The sequence below is a fragment of the Serinus canaria genome, chromosome 11, assembly GCF_022539315.1.
Source record: "Serinus canaria isolate serCan28SL12 chromosome 11, serCan2020, whole genome shotgun sequence".
In the NCBI taxonomy this organism is placed as follows: Eukaryota; Metazoa; Chordata; class Aves; order Passeriformes; family Fringillidae; genus Serinus; species Serinus canaria.
In genome coordinates, this window is record NC_066325.1 from 16140251 (window position 1) to 16161069 (window position 20819).

At 40.6% G+C, this 20819-nt stretch overlaps 1 protein-coding gene across 1 annotated transcript in view; it reads right to left on the reverse strand.

The window, feature by feature from the left end:
* Window positions 1-20819, reverse strand: part of PKD1L2 (polycystin 1 like 2) — a 36697-nt gene that overhangs the window by 5346 nt on the left and 10532 nt on the right. Inside the window, exons 11-38 of the mRNA XM_030227708.2 lie at window positions 20243-20348; window positions 19437-19644; window positions 18757-18877; window positions 18373-18514; window positions 17665-17865; window positions 17367-17512; window positions 16697-16891; window positions 15744-15869; window positions 14316-14498; window positions 13177-13301; window positions 12258-12384; window positions 11229-11363; window positions 10363-10588; window positions 9913-10106; window positions 9276-9506; window positions 8953-9054; window positions 8569-8747; window positions 8078-8224; window positions 7369-7568; window positions 6981-7207; window positions 6251-6461; window positions 5071-5299; window positions 4088-4319; window positions 3552-3648; window positions 2715-2855; window positions 1827-2012; window positions 654-981; window positions 422-555 (exon numbers count right to left, since the gene is read on the reverse strand). Coding sequence (XP_030083568.2) covers window positions 422-555; window positions 654-981; window positions 1827-2012; window positions 2715-2855; window positions 3552-3648; window positions 4088-4319; window positions 5071-5299; window positions 6251-6461; window positions 6981-7207; window positions 7369-7568; window positions 8078-8224; window positions 8569-8747; window positions 8953-9054; window positions 9276-9506; window positions 9913-10106; window positions 10363-10588; window positions 11229-11363; window positions 12258-12384; window positions 13177-13301; window positions 14316-14498; window positions 15744-15869; window positions 16697-16891; window positions 17367-17512; window positions 17665-17865; window positions 18373-18514; window positions 18757-18877; window positions 19437-19644; window positions 20243-20348 — 4879 coding nt within the window. The remainder of the gene's footprint in view (window positions 1-421; window positions 556-653; window positions 982-1826; window positions 2013-2714; window positions 2856-3551; window positions 3649-4087; window positions 4320-5070; window positions 5300-6250; window positions 6462-6980; window positions 7208-7368; window positions 7569-8077; window positions 8225-8568; window positions 8748-8952; window positions 9055-9275; window positions 9507-9912; window positions 10107-10362; window positions 10589-11228; window positions 11364-12257; window positions 12385-13176; window positions 13302-14315; window positions 14499-15743; window positions 15870-16696; window positions 16892-17366; window positions 17513-17664; window positions 17866-18372; window positions 18515-18756; window positions 18878-19436; window positions 19645-20242; window positions 20349-20819) is intronic.

Below are 20819 nucleotides of genomic sequence, written 5' to 3' on the forward strand. Positions count from 1 at the left end.
TGTATTACATGATTACATAGCTGTACATTAGAAGTCATCAGGAACAAGAGAGACAGACTGTTATTTGCATTTTTTGTCCTAATATTGTATTGATTAGCTGAAGTGATTAGGAAACAGAATTTTTCTTGTTCCTGTTGTGTAAATTCTCAAGATCAAGTTTCAGTGTCTTGTTTTCTTCATCAGCAGATGACCACAGCATAAGCAAACATAAGATATTCCATTATGGTCTATATTACTCTGATGCTACATTTTTCCTAAAAGGTTTAGAAAATTTGCATTGATTCTCTCATTATTACATTTATTAATACACTTGTCTTTCCTGAGGAAAGAACTAGGAAAACACTGATAGTGTGTAAGTCTATCTTCTGTAGGTGCATTTCTTGCAGTCTTCAGAAATGTGTAACTTAGAAAAGGCTCTCACCTAAAGCATTGCTTTCAAACATCAGGCTTATAATGCAGAACAGGTTCACGTTGGCATTGTAGACTGTAAATTCAATAAACACTGCTCTTGTGAAGGTGTCAAGCCAGACATTGTTGAAAAGGTACTGGAGAATTCTGCCAAAAGAATGTGTAGCCAGTGGTCTAATTCAGACAGGAATGAGACAGTATCACATGGAGGATGCACTGATAATTTACAAGAACACAAGTGGTACCTGGAGGCATTTTTAGGGTCAGTTCCCAGGTGAATCACATATCCCCCTCCACTGTAGATGGCAAGTTTACCCCAGCTGGGGTGTCCTCTCAGTTTGGACTGACTCTGATACTGCCATGCTGAGCTCATGTCAGAGGAGTTATCAAGGGCTGAGGTATTCCAGTGCTCCCCATAAACTGATGTATCTTCTGTTTGTAGGGAGTATGGAGCATGGCATTCCTCAACTATGTGCTGGAGTCTGGGAGAAATAGGGCAGGTGTCTCCTTTCACTCTTACTTGGCGAATTCGAGCACTACCCACCAGTTTGGAATTGCCATCTGTAATGAATCCTAAACAGGGGATGGAAAAGAGCAGCACTGGCAATATGACAAAATTAATAATATTTCTTCCTTTCATTTATGATTCACTGATGCATTAATATTTTGCCATATATTCTTTTCTCAGAAACACTGTAAGCAAAATAGTGATGAAAATGAAACCCTCATATTGATTTGAACTGAGTTCTTAAATAACATTCACAATAACAGAGTTCTGTATCACCTCCATCTGTATTTTATACACAGGGAAAGTGAGGCCTGGGGGAGAAAAGTGGCTCACCTCGAGTCCCATAGAAGAGTAGCTTTATGCAGTGTTCATGTGGCCTGTCATATCCAAAGAACAGCTCTGCTAATATATTTAATATTTACCCTTAACTGTGAGCTGGAAAATGGGTCATATTTTACTGGATATGGCTGCATAGAAACATGCTGGTATTGCATAATTTGCCTTCATGTTGACCCAGGTCATGATGCGAACAACTCTCCTGAAGAAAAGCTGTATGGTGCCACCTGTCTACCATTCTTTTTTTCTTTTTTTTTTTAATTATGGAAAGAAAGTTGTGTAACCTTTCTTATATATCTGAATATCTGGTGTAAGTAATATAAAATGTAAAAAATTTAGCATTGCAGTGCAGACCTTTTGTGTTATATTAAATATAAGGAAAATATCAGGGGATGTTTAACTTAGGGTCAAGCTGTAGGGTTTTGTCATCCACTGGTATTCATATTATAAGATTCCTTGTTAGCCTCATACACTCACAGTCCCTTTGTCCACTCAATTATGAAAGTTAGAGATAAGTATTAAAAATAAAGTTTCAGACTCTGGCAAGCTGAAGGGAAACAATGTGACTCTGCACCTTTATATGTTCCATAAAGATTTTTGAGTAAAGTAGTGTTCGCCCACGTGAAAAAATCCTGGTAACTGTAGACATCATGGAATCCATCTGTAAAGCTGTCCTCAATGTGTTTGTTTAAATAGTAGGAATTGGGATCTCTCTGCCCATAGGCAACCAGTAACAGCATCCATAAAAACCCCAGATAGGCTGGAAAAAAAACCAGAAAGAGACACACATGAGCTCTGTCTTAACAATGCTGTTCAAAACATTGCATGAATGATTACTGCTGGAGCAGCCATTAGGCCAAGGAGGTGCTTTGTAGATTCTGAGTGACCAGTGCTAATGAATGCACCCAAACTACTTCAGTGTGCTGCAGTTTAGGTGTTTCATTTTTATAATATGAGTAGCAGTCAAGAAAATATGTGGGAAGGCTGAATAGAAGTAGTCATGGCAGCTCTAAATAAAATTAGTGGTCTAACTTTGTTTCAAGTGAAGTTGAGGTAATTTTTTTTTTCATTGATTTTAGAGGAAATAAATCAGGGGCATAAATCATTATCTGTAGAAACTATCTGCTTTTAGAAAGATGGCCTCCATCTGCTCTTTGGTTTCAGCTTCATTTGACTGTTCACCTCCTCCTCTTATCCTTTCTGCTTTTCTTTAATCTCCCATGTTTGTGATGTGTTTTTTTACCATAAAATGGAGCCTTAGCCACACTTTTAGCTCCAGCTAACATTCCCACCTCCCTGCAGCTCCAGCTGCCAGGGTACAGCCTGTCTCTACATCATAATGGCTGGCAGAAAGCTAAATATATGCCAAAACTTTGTCACCCAAGAGAACAATATTTTCACTGATGTAAAATTACTGATGAGTATTACTGAATAAAAAAGATAATCTACATATGGGTAATACCCAGGATTTCTCTGATGAGGGCAAATGCTTTCTGCTCCTTCACGTAGCTGATTTTCATTTTCTCCACATCAGCAGCAGGAGGTGGCCGGTAAATGTTGCTCCTACTGTCCCTTCGGACCCCGAAGAGTGGGTGTGAATCACCTGTGAGGGAGAGCAGTGAACCCTGGAATCAGTTAATTGATCATCCATGTCCTGCTTTTTGTTTGTTTGGACTCTCTAAGGAAACATTTCTATCTAATGCTTTCCCTCAGAAATACAGAGGATGTGATTTAAACAATTACTATAGCAATTGTAAGGCAAACAGTGGGGAGGGAAGGAGCTCACAAAAACGGTGTGTTGGGTTTAGGACCAGGTGTGGTCCAGGTGTCTCTCTCTAGGCTGAGAATCTCAGAAGGTGGTGTATTCATAGCCTGGGGTTGAGCAGGGAGGAAGCTGTAGATCAGATAACTTTGCTGTGCCCTAGGATTCCTGTCTGCTAGTGAAGGCTTTATTTAGATATGATTATGACTGCAGAAGCCACTGTTGAGTTTAGGGGAATAATACAGATAATTGTGGTTGTGGAAAAGTATGAGACCTGAGAGTGTCCATATAGGGCTTAAAGGATGTGGGAAATTTCTTTGTGAGAGGTTTTAGTTATACTTGTCAGATAAAGACCTACCAGTTTACATGAAGGGTGAATTTTTTACTGTTCACTTACTTATTTTCACTAAGTTGTGGAAAAGTTAGAGGTTTTGTTGCAAGCCAGTTGAGCTTAGTCAAGAATCATCCATAAAGCCCTCCAAAAGCCTGGAGAATTCTGCACTTTCTTTAATAATTTTTAACTTTGCAGGCAGCTACCTGGTGCAGATAAAGGTCCATCAATAGCAGTGTTTTCTTCATCCTCATGTTCCACCTTCTTCAGAACCAGAGCAAAAAAAGCAGCAAATCCCAGCACCTGGAAGGAATCAGCTATAGACTCACCATATTCCCATTTCATAAAAAGAAGCTCAGGCTTTGACCTGCATCCCTTTGGATCCAGGCACTGAAGGAAAACAACTGTACTTGGGTTTGTTGAACCCATGCAGCTGAAGCCCATAAACAAGAGAACAGTGCACAGTGCTGGGGTTTGTCCAGCTAAACTGATTCTGTGACACATCCTCACTTGTCAGAAACCTCACTAAACCCTGACAAAGCAAGGGAGATGAAACTAATGGAGTTAATGTCAGCAAACACCATCAGAACTCTAAACCATGTGCCTGCTCTTGTTTGAAGGGCAAAGATGTCTCATTTTATATCTTAAATCCTGCAGCTCTTTAGAACATTTTACATTGTCTTCCTGCAATGGCAGCAGGCGAGTTCATCTTGACTAGTGGTTGTATTTCTGAGGCTCTCACCTTTAAGGGCTGTGTGATGAAAAGACTTTCCAAGAAGGAGATGACCATGGAGATGAGCCACTTGATGGAGTTCTCCTTGCCGTAATGGAGTCCATAGAGCATGGTGAAGAACCCGGACACACTGCTGGTGGCTGCCACAAGGAACCAAGCAATGAACACAAACCACCAGGGCAACCCTCTGGGAGAAGGACTTTTCTTGTCATCACTGGACAAATTCGGAGTATGGGACCACCTTGAGAGTGAACAAGAAGAGAAAATTCAGTCTGTGATGGAACAGGAACCAAGATCATAGTCATCAGGTTCACTGGGAACAGGCAACGTCTTATGATATAAAATCAAAATAATCTTTTAATTAATGCAGTTATGTAGGATATACGGATACCAAAATGTACAGTGAGAAAAAATAATGAAGAAGTGAGCAGAGATCAGCTAAAATCAAAATAAATGTGATGAGCTTCTTTGCTCCCCAGTTCATGCATAATTGAATCTCCAGTAGAATTATTGATAAAGCTATGAGTGCATTAAAGCTGCTGAATGCATCTCTTGTGATCACCATAATGCCCAAGTGACGTAATTAGTGTAATTGTTTTCAATACTTCCAATTTAATTATCATATTTCACAGAACTATTTTTGTCTGCTTATTAATTTTTTCTAATCCATACATTTGAGAGATTTCTGTGACTTTGAAGCTGGGTGATTATCCCAGCCCTTTACTATCACATGGCATTTATTGTAAATTTCCACTTTGGAGGCAAAAATGACAAACAGCAATGATCTGTCATTATTGCTTTTGTGTGCAGTTCACAGTGCATGGAAATTTCTTTGTAGCTCCTGCAGTGGTATAATAGTAAGACTTATTTTTACAGATGCAATAATAGTTATCTAGCACATGTTAAGCAGTAATTATTTGAGCTCTGTCATCCTATCCAACTTTGAATTCATGACCTGAATTTACTTATACTTAGAATGAGAACTGGGTTACCCCTCGCTGATGGATGCTGATGAGCAGATTTGGTTCTCCAGGAGGTTCTTCATATGCTGAACCTGACAAACAGCTTGTGTGTAACTCTGAGGCATCTGAAATTTATGGGGCCCCAGTAATTCCAGCTCCATCTCTACGTGCTGGAGTTGCAGGTACAAGCAGCGATGGTAATCATTGTATTTCAGCTGGTCACAAATTCTCTTCTCTGGAGTTGGACTTCTTGTTTTTTCTGCAGACAAAGAATAAATTTATTAAATTTATTTATTTATTGAGAAAATAAATAGAATAAAACACTGTTCAAAGGGTGGTTTCTCTGGAGCTAAAGATCATGAATGTGATGAAGTGAAAACTAACATATGAAAGGACATGTAAAAGCAGCTTTAGTACTAGAGCTTAATGCTCTTCTGCTGGAATGGCCTGGAACTTTTTCCAGAAGGCAACTGAGTTGAACAGCAGTCCTAAAATCTTAATCTTAATCCAGGTCAGATCAGATCAACTGTTAATTTGTTCATGGTTTACCTGTGCAATTAGTAGCTTGGAAGACTCCCTGGAAAAGCCAAATGTGAGTCCTAATGAAATCAGTGAGATTGTTTACTCGTATATTCCTGTTTAATTGAGAGTCAGACTGAAAGGAACAACAGCACAAGGCCAAGAAGAAAAAAAAAATGACAGGTTAAAGAGTTTGTGAAACAAGTGATATTTGTGAGCCTTTTCATTTGTAGATGCTGATCCAGTTCCCAGGCCAGACTGGTAGCAAACACTTGATTCTACAGCATAAGAAACAGAGATTTCACAGTTGTCTTTACTTAGTTGGGTGCTCAGTGGTGCTGTGAAAGAACGAGAGGCAATGGGCACATCTTGAAACTTGGGAAATTTCTGAACATAAGAAAAAACATAGATATTGGACACAGGAGTGGGTTGCTCTAGTTGAGAATTTGTGGAGTCTTCATCCTTGGGGACATTCAGCATCTGACTGATTTGATCTTGGGCAATCCTGCTCCCACTGACCCTGCTCTGAGCAGCGTGGTGGGATCCAGAGATCCCTTCTAACCTCAGCTATTCTGTGATTCTGTAGTTGCCTTTGAGTCAGAATATAATAAGAGCTTGGCTCATCACATCCAGTGCTATCATCATTTTCATTGCAAGGGTTTCAGCAGGTATTTCACAGTGTGTTATTTACCTTGGATATCCATAGCACCCAATGTGACAATTATAGGGCCATCCTTGCTCTCATCATAAAGCTCTTGCCCAGCTCTGTTCTGCTGACAGATTACATCCTCAACCAGTGACAGGAGTGTGTTGATATTAGCTGATTTTTCAAGGTCTGGTGCTGAGGTGAGAGATGGAGTCTTCAGGGCTTTAAAGAGTGAGTTGGCAATTCTTCTTATGTCCTAGGAAAGACAGCAGCAACACAGCAGTGACTCTGGCTGCAGTGGCTTAAGCTGATGTGATCTGACAGTACCACTGGCTGGGAACAGCACCAACTGCTAAAATCTCCAGAATGGATAAGAATAGCACATCCTACAGAGCTGGATGTGACAGGCAGATTTCAGTGAGTTCAACAAGGCAGCTTTTGTGGTTCAAAAGGGCAGCGTGCCTGCCTGAGGACCTAAGCTGAGAAAGATGTGGTCCATGATACCTTTTATCTTCACTGTCTTGCTTAGTGTTTGCTCTAACTCCTGAACACAGTGATTTGGTCACAGACAATAACTGTGCAAGGGCTGGGATGTACAAAGGCAGACCTTAATGAAGGATTGCATTTAGGTGGGCAAGTGAATGCTTTGCACCAGTTGCTAATTGGCTGTTCTCTTCAGACAGGCTGAAGGGCATCGGAACAGGGAAATTTGTGGAGCTGGGGAAGCCGGTAGTGTGTGGCAGCAGAGGGCACTGCAGGACTCACTGGCACTTGCCTTTGTCACAGCCTCCGGAGTGAGAGAGGCAGCCTGGGTGGCCCCTGGAGTGGAAGGCAGGCTTGGGGACACTCGGCCATTCTTTCCCGGCTTCTTCTCTCTGCCTTGCTGGGCTGGCCGGGGTCGTATGTTCCTGAAGATCTGCACAATGAGCAGGTTGATGGGGAACATGAGGAGGGAACTCTCAAAGCCAATCATCACTTCCTGCCATGTGAATTCAATCTTACCTGTCAAGGTCAAACAGAGAAGAGAAGAAAAAATAACCCCAGGCAAAATAAAATAAACCACCAAGTCTCTCTCTTGTGAAAAAAATCTATTTAATCAACTCTTGTTTCCAAATTCTGCTGTCTCTCTATTTGCCTGCCCAAGCAATGGTGAGGATTGTTACCCAAATCCATTTTCTGCTCAGCAGGTTCCTTTGGCACACCCCAGAACATGATGCTGGTCAGCATGGTGCAGAGGAGCAGTGAGAAGCAGCAGGACACGCGCTGGGCTCGCGTGAAGGAGCTTCGTGGGGAGCGGCTGAACACCGAGTACCAGATGTGCCCATCCTGGAAACCCTTGGAGGTCTTCATGAAAAACAGATTGCTGGGAAGGAGAAGAGGGAAATCAAATGGATATGTAGAAAGGAGAGGGGAAGAAAAAAGCCCTAGTTCGGGGTCCCAACCTGTTTATGCTTCTAGGCTCTACCAGCAGAAGTAATAATTAGGAGAAATGGTCAAGTATCATGGCTTGATTTGCATGGAATGGTCATAGCTACTTATGTCCTTTTCTTTTGGACACAGCTTAGGGGGAAAGCAAAAAGTTCCTATTTAAATTGTTAAGAAAATTACACTTAAGAGAAGATGTTTGGTTTTCTGTTCGTTTGTTAGGCTATCCTTCTTTAGCACCAACATTTTCAGTATGGTACTACTGCTAGGATAATGATTTATGTAACTGTGCTCCCTCTCTCCCTTATTCAGAGCCCACTAAGGACAGTGGAAAGACCTTCCTTGTTTTCATTTTTTTTTCTAGGGCTTTGGTCTGTTTTTTTTTCATGCTTGTTTTTCCAGACTGACTGCTATCAAGAGAAAAAAAATCCATGAAATAGGAGGTACCTGAACTGCTTCATGTCCTGTTCTGTTGCTACTGGGAACACTTTGTCTAGGACACATTCTCCAATATCAATGGCTAGCCAAGAGTTGCAGAGGAAATACCATTTCTGATCCCAAGCCAGGTCATGGACTAATACTCGATTCACATACCTGTTGGAAAAACACACAGGGCACAGTCACATACCACTGAGTGTGTGAAATCCAGAGCTCAGTGAAACTGTGGAGGACAAACTCTGGCCTTCAGCTACTTGGGGTGACTAAACTGTAAGGCCCAGGACATATCCTATCCTGTACTGATATGGGATATGGGAAACACTCCTGGTCCTGCACTTTAGGCTGTGATTTGGTCTATTTAGCTGCAAAAAGTAGAATATAACTCTTCTTTCTAGAACGCAGAAAGGAAAATTTTCAAGTGTTAGAAAGAGAAAGCTGTTGTCATTATAAAAAGTTATTAGTGGATTTTTATTTCCCAGCATCTCCAGATCTCCACTTACCAGGATGGACTGTCCCCTGAATTATCATGCCACAATCTAATACTCTGCAGTTCCCCAAGAGGAAAGAAGGTACAGAGGAGGAAAACATCCACTCCTCCACGTTCAAAGACTGGTGTATCAGGATCATTTAGATGGTGGGGCTCACTCTCTCCATCCAGTCCATAGAGGGTGAGAGTTACCTGGAAAATAAAAAGGCAAAATGAAGATTTGCACATCTCCGTCCTAAGTGTGATAATTTCTCCTTTCATCAAACCTAAGGGCTTTCTGGCTCAAGGCTAAGGGCTTTCAGTGCATTTGGGCTGTCCTGTTTAATAGCCTCAGGTGCTCTATTATTCATCCAGCTCCCTAAGCAAATAAACTCTTCCCACACAGTGCCACTGATACCTTGGAGGTTGTGGCTGCACCACGGCGGTGTCCTGTGAAAACTGTCACAAGGTAACGGTACTGAGCAAAGGGGTCATTGTCTTCCAGGACTGTGATTTTCACCTGCAGAGCCACACAACATGGGCAGTGTGTTAGCTGTCCTGTAAGTACAGATTCCTGAAAGCTGTGAGTAGGAATTTGTGATCTTAAGAACAATATTTACTTACCAGTAAACAGAGAGTTACAGGGAAAGGAGTAGGATTGGTTAAAGACTTCCTATTAAAACAGGCTAGGCATGGTGGGAATTGGCCTGAATACAGTGACTTTATTAGCTGGAGACTTACTTTGGCATCATCCTGGATGTCTTTCCTTCGAGCCCAAATAACTACAAGCACATATATCAGAAAGATGCATCCTACAGTTGTCACCACCACAGGATTGTCCACGAATGTACCAAACAGCTGTGCTGTTTTGCTGACATCTATGGCATTGGGTATGACAAAGAAGGAGCTCCCAAAGAAAGTCAGATGGTTGCACAGACACTGTGTTCTGCTAGGATTTGTTTTTGGTCCTACCTGAAACCCAGAAAAGATTTCTGATAAAACATCTGCCTTCAAAGTATTAAATGACTTACCAAGCAAATGAAAAGACAGTGCTGAGATTGGTAAGTTAGTGTAGAGAGCTGCTGCACACCAAATTGTTCAAGTTCCAATAAAGACTATTAATTCTAGCACCTAACCAGTAAGGGGCATTACAATATATTATGGCCTTGTCAGAATGGTTCCATTTCTTCTTACATAGAAGTGCATCCCAAGAAATGGAAATGTTGTTTAAAAGTTAGTTCAATATGACTAAATTCTTGAGTTTATTAAAACATCTCAGAATGATCTTATTTCATGGTGTCAGTTACTACAGATGGTGGTTATGAGGGCTGGCTTTGAAGTGTGCAACAGACCCATTGTTTTGTTTTGCTCTACTTACATGACATCCATAGCTGTTCCAGCCTCCCTGGTGCTCGTCCCAAAATACACAGCGGGATGCAAAGCAAGTGGCATTTATGGTTAGCCCATGGTAAACTGTTGAATCCATTCCCATATCTTGTAAAACCATGAAATAGTAGATTCCCTCTCCAAAAATGAGTTCTTCTGGGCTGAGAACCCAGCTGTTCATCTCACCTGAACATAAATATTTTAGTTTCAATGTATATATAGAAAGGCTAATTCAGAAGTATGCATGTAATAAATGAAGCAAAGAAACAGGTGTGAAATCATTCTTAGCAACTCATTGATCAAATCAATCTTTCCTCCTGTTAATGAACACTTTATTCAGAGATTGGAACTTTGAAGCATGAGGTTTCTTTCCAGCTAGACACCTGAACTCATGGTCAAGGCTCATTCTGTAAGTTCATGAGTCACTAACCACTTCTCTTACCTCCAGAAGTTTTCTTATAGAACAGATGATTTTTCATATCATAGTTGGTTTCATTTGGGTGATAACCGTACCCCAAGTAAAGTATTAGTGGAATGTCGTGTTCAGATTCCAGGTGGATCACTATAGATGTGTTTTCTGAGGTAACATTTACTTGAAAAGTGCTATAATTGCCCAGATTCAACAGAATCTTATCTTCTTGAGTTGCTGAAAGCCTTGGTAACATGATCTGTTTTTAAACAAAAAGACATAGGTTTAAATACAGAAAAGCATTTTTCTTCTTAGCATGCAGCCACATGCTAGATTATCTTTTTTCACAACATCAGGAAAGCATGGCCAGAAAAAATACCACTTGAAAGTAATTTTCTTTTTAATGTCAACTAACCTCTGAAAAATTAATGTGAAATCTGTAGACTCATTACAAAGCCTAGGATTAGAGTTAGTGCATTTCTGAACTGAGAACTGTGATTATGACTGAGACATTGGCTGCATAAAGTGCATGTATGAATGATTTAGATGTCAGTTTACAGATGGGCTAGGAAGCCAAAGAGTAGTTCAACAAATACAGTAGTTGGTTGATGAAATCAGACTTCACATTCTGCTTGGGGATGACTGTAATCTGGAATCTATTTCCACAACCATTAGCATTCTTATATTCATTTAAAGGAAGAAGAAAATGCCTCATTTTCAAGAAAAGACAGAAATACTTGGGTTTTTTTTTTCACCACAACTACAGACAGCATCAGCCCTAATGTAATGAACACTATCAGAATTTGTGTTCACCTCACAAATGATAACACAAATGACTGTTAATGGAGAGAGGAAAAAAATGGGAAAAGAAGGTGAGAGTTAGGAAATAGTGAATTTACCTCAATGTTCTCTTTGAGGTTGCTGACTGGTATGATCAAACCATCCAGACCAGTTAGACTTAGACCTCCCACTGTTCCACTGATGTCAAAGCTGCTGTCACTGGAGAAGAAGGGATTCATAGCAAAGCTCACCATCTGTTAGGAGACATGAACAATCAGACAACTGAGCTATTGTCAATATTTTATTTTATTCACACCCTGAATTGCTGAATGGTGAAAGAATGACCTCAGACCCAAATAGAAGTAAACTTACAAAAAGTCTGTATCCAGATTTAAATAAGACTCTACCTTGTCTCCAAGGTGGATCTATAAACCTTGAAAGTGATTTTCATTCGGAATGTGTACAACAATCTTTATTGTTTCCATACAGTGTGACACCTTTCTGGCAGAATAGGAAAAGGTGCAATGAAAAAAAATGTTTGCAGGGATTTTAGGGGTCTCCTGAGAGGGTCAAACCAACTAGGGAGATCTTCAGAAAATTTATTATGAAAATACGACAATTATATGCAATCTATTGTTCTGGGAGAAAAAACACCACATCCTTATTCAGATGGGGGCTGTGCTACCATCAGCACATTTGTCTCCTGCAGGATCTGAGTGCCCCACACTCAGGTGTTTCCTGCTGGGATGAAAGAAGGCTGCTCTAGGTTAGTTTGAATGTGATATGGACTCTGAGCTCTTGCATCTTCCTCAGAGCATAAGATGCAAACAAACAGCAAACAGATGTGTAGGTATTGATTCATTCCACTGCCTGCTCCTGCCATGAACGTGGGAATTAAAGTGTTTGTAAGGGGCTGATGGGATGGGGAATTTAAGAATTCAGTTGTCCTTAACTTGCTCAACCAACCTCATGCAATTAAGATAAATGAAGGCTTCTTTGACCAATAATTTCAAATAATTTTCTTGGCATGACAGGAGGAATGACACATGCTCATGAGTTCATTGGGAAAGGATAAATAATTCTAAAACCATTAGATCAGGAATGTAAGCTGGAAATCAAATAGAGTTAGATAAAAGCTGTTTACTTGCCCTTATATCCACTGTTTCACCATCAACTCCTGAAATATTGAGAGAGGAAGCAGGTGGGAGAGTAAAGCTGGCAGAGCTGGAATTGGAGATGTTAATGGATGTGCTATCCATGTTTTCTGTTTGTAATCTGTCCAGTTAGGGTTGGATATAAGCAAAGCAGAATAAAAGAGAAAAAAAAAAAAGGAAAAATAACCACCAGAAAAAAACCCAAACATCAATAGCATGGACTTCATATCTACAGAGAAATCTTTCTCTCTTCAAGAATATAATTTAGTTGCAAAACTATTTCTAAGTCTGCCAGTAAATGCTTTGTACATGAATCTGTCCCTGATGTAGTACTCCATGTAATGCTACCATAGAATCATCAAAAAAGCGGTGGAATTGGCACGTCTGGAGAGGAAGTTTTACCAAGGTGTACTGATTTGAAAGACTTGGTTTCTGTGTGAACATGCTCTTGATTTGAATGCACAGTTTGATGTGGATGAAAACCAGGCTCTAGGGGAACAATTTAGGGATGATTACAGGGAATGGAAAATGCTCGTCAGGCTCCTCAGGATTTTATTTGCTTCTGCCAAGCTGCTTACAGTTCCATATAACATGTCATTATTGGCAACTTGGAAAAGAAAAGAAACCCTTAGCTGGTATGACATGAGTTTTCTACATAATTTCAAAAGTAAGTGACTACTGCCTCACTCAGGAAATTGTAGCAAATTCTCTGCTGGTTAAAGAATACACAGCATGGGAATTTCTAAGGTGATGCTCCTGGAGTCCAAACCGTTCTTACTATCAGTCACTAACAACAGACTTGTTGCACTATTGAAAATTGTCATTATGCTACAGTATTTAATTAGTTTCAAACACTGTGGAATTAACATTTGTAGTTCTCAGAAGCTTCTGTGGGGGACACTGCAGCTTTTACCTGTGCATATACATTGTGGCAGAGGGAGAGGTGAGGACTGTTGGCTCATCACCCGGTGCCTTCCCAAACAGAAGGGCACTCTGGAGATTTTCAACTGTACTCAGCAGCTGGTGTGACACTGAACTCTGGAAAAGAATTGGAGGAGGAAACTTACAACAGAGGTACTCAGGATTATCAAGCTGCACATTATTTGTAATTTCTTCCATTTAATTTTGGTGTTTTACTGAGCTGACAAACTTGGTGATAAGCTTCCTAATCTCAGAGAAAGTTATTCTCTTGCAATTCAGTTTCTGTAATTCTCATTGTGGCAAATAAATGCCTTCCAGATTTTTACTTCTATATTGTTATATTTATAACTTCTATACATTGAAATTACAGGCATGACATCTATCCATATATTCATGTACTTTTGTGTATTAATGCCCTAAGCTGCACATGGTGGTGTTTAGTTACTTGAAAAAGCAAGACCTAATTACATATCAGTTGTGTATTATTAGGGGGTTATTGCTGGAAAACTTGTCCAGCTGATAATCTTTTCTCTCAGGTTAGACTTATTTCATCCCCATTCCATTGCAGTGATGAAGTTAAAGTATGTTCAGCCCAGGAAACTCACAGAGTTAGCTGTGACAATTCACATATAGATAGGAAAGGGCAGGACAAAATAGATATGTTGTGTCTTTCTGAACAGATACTCAGAACTTTCTGCAAAAGTGTCAGCAGCAACCAGAGCTGCTTCAAGCTGTGAAGTAGTTGTGGCAATCATGAATATTTAAAACCTGTGGCTTCCTTGAATTATGGGGCAAGAGGAGGGGATAGAAGCAAATCTGAAAAAAAATTGCAACGTGCTTGTCATTGATTAGGGGTCAGAGCTGATGCTGTGTTCTCTGTCCTGTTCAGCTTTCAATGTAACAAGTCTTAAGAGGCCTCTATCATCTTCATTAACAGATATTCAATCTAACATGTCTAACTGGGGAGAAGTTTCCTCTGATATTCAAGTCTGTCATGGTGTCACAATGAACATTTCCCAGTGGCAATTTAAAAATACAAGAATACAAGAGACAGCAGAGATTTTAAAAACCTCCCAAAGCAAACAAATATTCACACACAGTACAGTACAAACTGGACCAAATCTAAATTACCTGCTTTGCCTCTGGCACTGAAGTGTTCCCAGCTCTGATTTCTACAGAAGCTTTAAGAACACTGCTCACAGCATTAAGCAGATAGTTGGCTGCCTCCTTTAACTCCTGAGCATCTCTGCTGTGCTCTGTGTTTACAGCGAGCAAGGAGGCACTGACATGTTTCAGAGTGTTGCTGGCTTCCACCTGCAGGAGAAACACAGGGAGCAGTTTAAATGTGCTGACATTACAAATGACAGAAGTGACACTTGTGTCAATATTGCAACATCATTAATCTTTTGGGACTATAAGGGGATAACGCCATTTTTACTATAATTATTTGTGCTGGGGTAATACTTCAAATGCTAATAAAGATTATATAGATGGTAAACCACAATGGAATGCAGGCATGAAAAATACAGCCTGCTTCTACAGATGTAATCCATAAAAAGATGAATAAATCTGAAAGAAGCTTGTCTGTCAAACCCTGGGCAAAGACAGCTTTTAAATGTACAGTAAAGTAGTAAATTAGGTTATAAGTTTCTATCTTAGTGCCAAAGTGAGAAGTGCCAAAGGAGAATGATTTTTGCAATTTTTATTTTCTGCCTGGAAGCAGCTTTGGGACGGGGAAAGCATTGGCCAGATTTTAGCCCAGGATAGTGAAGGAGCTAAGAAAATTCACTGCAGGCTTGGACACATCCATCCCCACAGCTTATGAATGCTGAGCAGCCTTTCTGTAGGGTAAGAGCTGGATCTGAGCTGTGTTCTTGTCTTGCCAAAGTTAACCACATCCTGCTGAAATGCTCCCAAGCCATTGTCTGGCTTCAACTCTGTAATACATCAGAAATCAGGACAGCTGTTTTTATTGCCTGCATATTTGGGAAACTTCCCCCAGTGACAGTTTGTTCTGTCCTGCCATATGCTCACCCCGTAACCATAAATAGCATCATCTACTAATAATGCCTTGTTGCCAGACAAGATGCAAGAGATACTATTGTGAGACCAACCTGCCCATTTGTGCCCAGCTCCTCTGGGTGCTGACATGTTCCTTGACCATTGCCTATGTGCATTTTGTGCAGTGCCACGATCAGGGATGAATGATTGTGGGCAATTCTAGAAAAACCCTCTAGAGGCACTTCTTCTTCAGGGTTCTGAAAATGCTTTATAAGAGAAAACATGCACCCTGACATGTTTCTGACTAAAAGTTAAGGATTCTGTCTCAAAAATGTATGATAAATGTAATGGTCATGGCGTGGATTGTAGAGATTGCTGAGACAATATCTGAGACTTGAATTTACTTACTCTAAACAGAGTCAAAATACACATGCTGGTACAGCTGAAAAAATGGGTAAGAACAGATAATTATAAGGCACTGAAAGTCTTCCAAGGTTAGTGGGATAATTAGAGTCACTACTATTAGTGTGAGAAGATTTAAGATGAATTGCTTCTTACCTGTGCTGAGACAGACAGCTCTTCACTCCTGTAAGTGATTTCTTTCAATACCTTTGACATCTTCAGAGCAGTCTGCATTGATGTTATGTTAACAACAGAGAGAGTTGTCAGCATCAGCTCTCGGAGCTTGGGATGAAAAGGGATAATTAGGCAAAGGAACAAGATGCTAATTAGGACTGTGAAAGTAGCGCTGTGTATTGACAGCCAGGCTTGCTGTAAGTTATGCAGTAGAGTAAGACTCCACAACAAGGATCATTTGAGCTTATATTAGCTCTACTGACAAGATGCCACTTGCCCTAGTAATTATATAATCATGAGTTTTATGTTACCTCCCAGCACAGAGAATTCATACACTTAACATCCATTAAGAGCAAGGAGTTACTTGTGAGAATTTGTAGTAATGTATGTGAATTACTGTGTAAATGCCACTTCCAGAGAAAGCAGAGCCATGTGTGATTGATGTTATTCAAATAATGAATCTTAATTGAAGGATACATTCTCTAGATCTCTTCATCTGAGGCACTCAAAGCACTGTACAAATATCAGCTTATGACTGAAACATCAACTAGTGGCTAAAATGGACTATAGAAAATTACCTGCCATCTAGTGCTTTTGGGGGAAATTAGATAGGATATTTATCTCTCTGGAGATGCCATTTTATTGATATTTAAATTGCTTGGGAAAATCAGATTTGGATTAACTAGTTTAAATTAATGAAATAACAACTGAGAATTAACTGTTTACTGATGAATGATAAAACAAATAATTTATGTAGACAAATAGTGAAAACTAGCTGAGACCTGTGCCAAACACTGAGACAGGTGCTAGAAACTTGAAACCTTCATTGATTTCAAGTGGTGATATGTAAGCTTTTTATTACTTAAGAGCTGTCAAAGAATATGAAGAGTCCATTATATGACATTTCACTGCAAGAAAGCATGTGTTTTGCTGACCTCTTTTCGTGTGTTTGTCTGTAAAGACATGTTAAAACTTTCCTCTTGGATCTGCTGGTTAAGGACAGATGTCACTGACTTGTACAGCTGGAGGAGACTCATGCTGCTGTTCCCATCTTTTAGGATGGTGTTTGCCTTCTCAGATACCACAGCCTGCAGGGTCAGGTTCCCATCCATCATATCTGCAGGTCCAACCTGGTGAAGGAATCAGATATGGCCTCAACATTGCAAAGGCTGTTATAATTTTCTTTGAACAGCTTCCATGATCATCTTAGTGACAGACTAGATAGAGTGGGACATAAAACTTCATATTCCCCATTTAAAATGTTTTATTTTTAATGGCCTGATAAGGATCTCCTTACTGTGGTACTGGGGAAGAAGCAGGAGGCTTTTGGGGTCTACACAGAGTAATTCTAGACTCAGTAAATAGGCTTACACTGCTCAGTCAATGTCCAAACAATTCTTTTAGATTTTTGTTGTAGAAGAAAGAGCAATGGAAGATGTTTTGACCTTGAGCACACAGAGAATAGTCTCTGTTAGTTAAAAAAATGGTGATTATGGCACATTCAGAAGGAGGTAGTACATCTAAAACAGGAAGAAACTCCAAAAGTCAATTATGGGTTACTTATCCACTTGAGAGTTCTTGAAACAAATGAATTCTACTGTGTACCTTCACTGAAGCATTTGTTTGAACTGTATCACCAAAGTTGTTGCTAACAATAATTTTCACATGTAAAATAAAATTATTTTTCTCTTCTCCAAGTGGAAGATAAACTGGGAAGAGTTCAGGATCCGGGCTACAATCCAGGAGAGAATCTGAAATGGGAAAGAAGGGGTCAAGGAGCCGACATCACAGAGACACCTCCTGCTCTCTGAGAACAGGCGACTCAGAGCAGTGTCCCTGCAGAGCAGGGCGGGTTGTGCCTTTGCTCATGTCAGGAGAAGCCAAACATGGCCTGGGGACTTACCTGGTGTCACATAGAAGCAATACGTGAGCTGCCTGCCAGGACCGGCCGGGCCCGGCCCTAGCGAGCCGGGAGCGCTGCAGGAGACTCTGAAGGCGGTGAGCACCGAGCCGTGCTCGGGACTCAGGGCACAGCCGGGGGCTTCGGGCGGGGGCACGGTGCTCAGCAGGAACCATCGCTCCCCGTAGCCTCGCTGAGTCGTGCCTGGGAGTGGAGGGAGCAGGGAGTCAGGCAGGACCGTGCCCGGCAGCGCCCGGGTCAGGTCAGCATCGTGCCCACCGAGCAACCGGGCTGCCTGCTCGGGCACACACACGGCAGGCTGGGCCAACGAGGAATGAAATCCTGCTTCTGAATCAATCATAACAGGAAAAGAGCTATTTCCAGTTTGTTAATGTCAGCATTATAAAGCAAAGCGCTATTATTTGATCAAGCATTTAACATAACTTTGTTTCAGGTGAGCCTTACCAAAGTTATTAAAAGCTTGGAGTGAGATAATTGAATTTCTCCCGCTGTGTGACACCCCAGAACAAACTTATCTCCTCATTATTTCAAAGAACTTGCATACAAAGTAACACTTTCAACTGGTGGACTAATTTACCTTCATTTTTGCAATGAGGCTATGCATGTGTGACATCAATATGATGTCATGTCATGTCAGCAGAGATTATCTCAAAGAAATCTGGAAACCCTAAAAACCCTGTTAGCCCCTACCTGTTACTTTAATCTGAAAAGCTTCTCCTTGTGTCTGCAAGAAGGAGCTGCTCATTCTCAACATGGATGAGTTGCTTTGAAGCAAATTCAAAGAGCTCTGCTGGAAACCAGTCAGGCCACAGGCTAGAGGGAGGGTTGTAGGCTGGAAAATCAGACAGAAAAGAACACACAGCAGTAGAGGCTTTTTGCTGCTCTTTCTGTTGTGATTTATCAGGAGCAGGGGGGCAGTTTGGTGCTCTTCATTATAACCCCTACCAATCCCCCTTGTCTCCATCTTCAGTAGTATTTTCTGAGCATTTATTTGACAAAATATCCGAGGCCATATGGCTTTGTGGATATTAATTTTTGTGTATGCAGTATTTCTGACAAATCTGGTGCTCTCACCTTGTTTTGGAACGTGTTATCTAAATACCAGTTGTAATATATGGCCTGGGAGTCCTCCTGTCCAGAGACACTCAAAACAACTTCATCACTAACATTCACTGGCTTGCAGTTTGCCTCACACCTGTAAGGAAGTAAGATGGGAGTTACACATAGTATGAGATGTCTAGGAGAAATTTCACACCTATCTTCTATTATTTATTCCTGCTGTTTCAATGAGGTTGACACATTGAAATCTCCAACACTGCAATGGGGTCAAAAACCCTAAGTAGTTTTCAGAAGAACGTGTTTCACTTTGTAAAAGGATTGTATTCAGAAACATGGACTGAAAAATGTAACAAGACTTATTTGGTCAGTAATTTTTATAAAGGTAAGGTGCAAATAGATTTAGAACAATAAGTTTACTTTACTGTCAGGGTGTTGAGGCCCTGGCACTGGTTGCCCAGAGAAGCTGTGACTGCTGCAAGCCAGGCTGGATGGAGCTCTGAATAACCTGATCTAGTGGAAGGTGTTCTGCCCATGACAGAGGGGTGGAACAATCCAAACCATTCTGTGATTCTAGGATTCTATGATTCTGAAAGTACAATACTACTTTATTATCATTATTATTGGAAAATGTGGCCTTGTACTATGCTTGCGCAGTAATAATATTAACCTGTGAATACCAGAGTTTAAAACCAGACCTGATTTCCAGTTGCAGTTCTTGTTTTGCAGTCACATAGAGACATTGCTCATCCTGCCTCTCTTCACTGCCATGGTTTTGGACAGTAATCCTGACAGTCACTGCTGATTTTGGAGGAGGAAGGCAGGAAGGTGGGATTTGCACCTCACTTCGGTTGATTAGGATTATCTGTTGCTTCACACATTCATTCCATGCAGGCCAGCAAGCTCCTGCAGAAACATTTCCTTTATAGTTAGAACAGCATCTTATAAAGGACTTTCCTGCCACAAGTTTCAAAGAACTTTATAGTGAAGTTTCTTGAACACAATTTAAAGAGTTGGTAGTCTGGATTCAGAGTACAGGCTTTTCCAAAGTCATATATGAGGTCAGGGATAATTATGGGGATAGAACACAGATGGCCTGAATCCCAATCTTGTTTTCAGCCAGAAATGTGTTTGCATCATGTTTAATGTTAATTATTGCTGTTTTATTGAGACATGTACTTTGCAAATGCCAGTGTAACTCACTTGGGATTAGTCCTTGGCTATGAGAGAGAAGCTTAGGACAGGTAGATCTTGAAAAATTGAAAAACTGAAACCTTTGGGAGAAGACAAATTGGAGTACTAGGCTGAAATATATACATAATTAGTTGGGTCCCAAAACTAGGGTTGGGTAGAAGGACATTCTTCATGTACAGTGAGTGGCAAACTTTAAAGCCAGAAAATGAAGCATCCTTAAGTCAGATTTTCAACACTGGATCTGACACAACAGTGAGTTTGTTACTCATCAAGTACAAGTTGGTGAAGAGAGTTCAGGAAATGCACAAACCACAGGTCCAGAGAAAACTGGAATTATTGTTGTTGTCTGGCCAGCCAAGTGTAACAGCTGTGAAAGGATCCACATGGCGACTCGGTTTAATATATATTTTGTGTTCCTAAATAAGAAGCAAATGTATCAGTTAAAACACAAACATGAATAAACACATATGTAAGTTGCTTCTTTATAATGAAAAAGGTCTGAAAGTTTAGACCCCAAATCACTGGATGCAGCTCTGTATGATCTTTCTCTTAGCAAAGGTAGCGTGGCAGTAGAAGCTATGGGAATGGAAGAAGATGGCACCGAAAAATTGTGTGGCAAAATTCTCCCAAATTACTGCAGAATTGGTTTAGGAGTACAGCTCCCGTTTTCAAAACCATGTGCTTAGGAAATTAATTCCTATTAAACCTTCACATCTGGACCAAGACTCCTAACCCTTGAACAACCACTTGTATTCTGGTGCATTCCTTTTTTATCTTAATTGGATATATTGCAGCTATAAACAAAGAGGAGAAGGGTAGCTGAGCTTGTCTTTCTGTGTACCAAGCTGTGATAAACTTGGGTGGGGATTAGATTTATATTCCTCTGA